The sequence below is a fragment of the Halyomorpha halys genome, unplaced genomic scaffold (genome assembly GCF_000696795.3).
Source record: "Halyomorpha halys isolate HHAL.00 unplaced genomic scaffold, Hhal_1.1 Scaffold9.1, whole genome shotgun sequence".
Classification (NCBI taxonomy): domain Eukaryota; kingdom Metazoa; phylum Arthropoda; class Insecta; order Hemiptera; family Pentatomidae; genus Halyomorpha; species Halyomorpha halys.
In genome coordinates, this window is record NW_027110416.1 from 1110545 (window position 1) to 1113292 (window position 2748).

Below are 2748 nucleotides of genomic sequence, written 5' to 3' on the forward strand. Positions count from 1 at the left end.
AGGTCATTATGCAGTTAAATAAATTAGGTGATCAAGTAGTTCATTATGTCAAGTTATTTAGTACTTTGCTAAGTTAAGTTATTAAGCAATTCATCGAGTTCAGTTATTATCAATGCTGCGGATTCTCCTTACCAAAATATACCCGTTAAGCACCTTGAAAATACCCGCCACTTTAATTGATCTCGGAGAATCATTATAACTGTATCTGTATGATTGTTACAGTCATGATTGTACTGCCACACTAGCTCTGACATGATGGTTGATAGTACAAGTAATGTCAGTGAAGCAACTGTCGCATTAACTATCACATGTCATAACTATCACACCTTGACAGTGAACTATCGTAGTTTATGCTATTATGGTGTAATAGTTACAGCATTGACTGTCACAGTAGTTTTACTGTCATAATAGTAATGTCGTACTGGGTCTGGCATGATTGTTAATGGTAGAAGTAATGTCAGTGCACTAACAGTTGCATTGTCACGTTTAACTGTCATATGTATAAGCCTTAACAATGATCTGTCATAACATATCAACCTTAACCAAATGTAAAGAGGGTAGGCGGAAAAACATTGTTCTTATATATTTTCTCAAAAACTTAAAAATGTATAAGCTCCGGACTCAAAAATGAATCTACCCTGTGCCCTATAAAGAAATCCACCACAGACCACAAAAAAAAAATTTACCCAAGAACTTAAAATTGTATGATGTCCGGGTTCCAAAATTATCCATCACAGGCATTAAAAATAACTATCCCGGCGTTCTTCTATTCTCTAAAGTTCAAATAATTCATCCTGGGCCCTAAAAATGAGTTCACCCTGGACACCAAAAACAAATCTCTCCAAGGCCCAAAAACTATATTCATCAGAAATAAATCTATGCTGAGCCCCAGCATAAATAGGTACTTTATTAATTATGTACTTTATTAAGTCAGGTTTATTGGAATTTAATTGTACTATAAAAAATGTATGCAAATTTTCACTATACCAAACATTTAAGAAATTAGCCCTTTATTTTATAAAGCTCTTTATTTTCTTTTTTTTCTTTTATTCACTTTTCAGATTCTCTTTATCTTAAAACGTCAAACCTCAAATTTTTAGAGTAGGTGTTAAATTTTTGTGTACAAAGGTTCATTATTGAAAACAGATTTTTTAAAATTGTTTATGATTACATTTACAAAAAAATCATAGATCTTTGAAGGATTTCTTTCTTCTTTTTTTAGTCTAACTCTTCTATATTATAAAATGTTAGTTAGATTTAATAAAAATGGTTAAGAATTTAGTTTATTAAATTGTTTGAACATTCTTTTATTTACTAATGTTTCTGCTGTTCAGATCCAGAAAGACCATGGAGTGATAGCTTGCCAGAGGATGATGCAGACTTTTCTCCTCTTGCTTCGGACTTAGCTCCTGTCCGTCTCGGTGACCTGCGCCACACTAAGGCAACATTAAGGCTCGAGCTGCCCCAGTTGCGGCCAGACCAAGGCGAGGCTTCTATCTTAGACTCCGTCTCAGACGCGCCACCATAGCCAATTTGGGAAGGTTCCCACATCGCTGTGAGGGTGTCCAATAGATCTACTTATCCGTTGTCATATAATCTTTTATATAGCAGTGTACTATAATTTTAGATCTGATTACCCCATAAGAAACTGTCTTCTTTTTTGGAATCTAGTAGGGTATCTAGAACTGTGTTACTATTTAGGTATTTTGAAATTTTTTATTACATTGTCTATATAGATTTAACTTTTCTAACTAAAGTTGTAAAATTGGGTACTGTGGTACTATGGTAAACTTCATTCGGCCATGTATATTTCTCATGAGAGTGAGGACTTGATATTTTTTCATTGTTCTAGCAAATTTTTCTATTCGACGGGTAGGTATTTAGATGGAATATATAGCAGTTAGCAAATTAAGAACAGCTTGCTAATATATCATAAGATTGTTTCAATTTAGGGATATCAGCTTTATACCAAACAGAATGAGTTTATTTATATATGTATAGAGAGAGAGAGAGAGAGAGAGAGATGTTTATATAAATCATGTAATTAAGTTTTAGTGTATTATTAGTTGATTTGATTTCCTCTATTATGTTCTCGGCATGAAAACTCTCATCTTTACATTTACATTAGTCTGTTGTAAAAAGAGTTGTTTTAGTAATAAAAAAAAAAAATAAATATAAAAACTGAACTACGATGATTTTTTGTATATAAAAAAATTGTAGTTTAAATCTCCTGCTCTGATCAGTAGATATTAACAATGGTTATTCTTGTATTTTATTTCTTAATTAGGATGTAGGGTTTGTATATTGTTATAACATTCTTTAATATTTTTAAATTACAAAAAAAAAAATGTAAAATCTATGTTAATCGGAATTATGACGCCGATAAGAGAATTGAGTGGGGATTATGTGGAATGGATGGTTAATGACTAAAGTACTATACAAATATTTTGTATATTTAAAGTATATTACTCTTTATTTTTTTCTTTTATTTTTTTATATATATATTATAATTGTTATGGTTATTTATGTATCTATATATATATATATATTGAGAGTGAGAGGAAGGTGAGCGCGTGTACAGAACGATTAAGAAATGAAAAAGAAAAAAGGTCGTAAACAGTATTTGGTTGAAATTTGCGTTTCCTGTAAATTGTTGAACAGAAAGACATGTGATATTAATTCCAGCCCGTCCAAACATCAAATATCATAATTCTTATTAATATTATTTTAATTTTTTTTTTTTTTTTT

At 30.9% G+C, this 2748-nt stretch overlaps 1 protein-coding gene across 4 annotated transcripts in view; it reads left to right on the top strand.

The window, feature by feature from the left end:
• The window catches only part of LOC106678050 (uncharacterized), a 38201-nt gene extending 35453 nt beyond the window's left edge, over nt 1-2748 (top strand). For all 4 annotated transcript variants that reach the window (XM_014416344.3, XM_014416366.3, XM_014416351.3 and 1 more), the window contains one exon: nt 1335-2748. In XM_014416344.3, coding sequence (XP_014271830.1) covers nt 1335-1528 — 194 coding nt within the window. In that variant the 3' untranslated portion in view covers nt 1529-2748. The remainder of the gene's footprint in view (nt 1-1334) is intronic.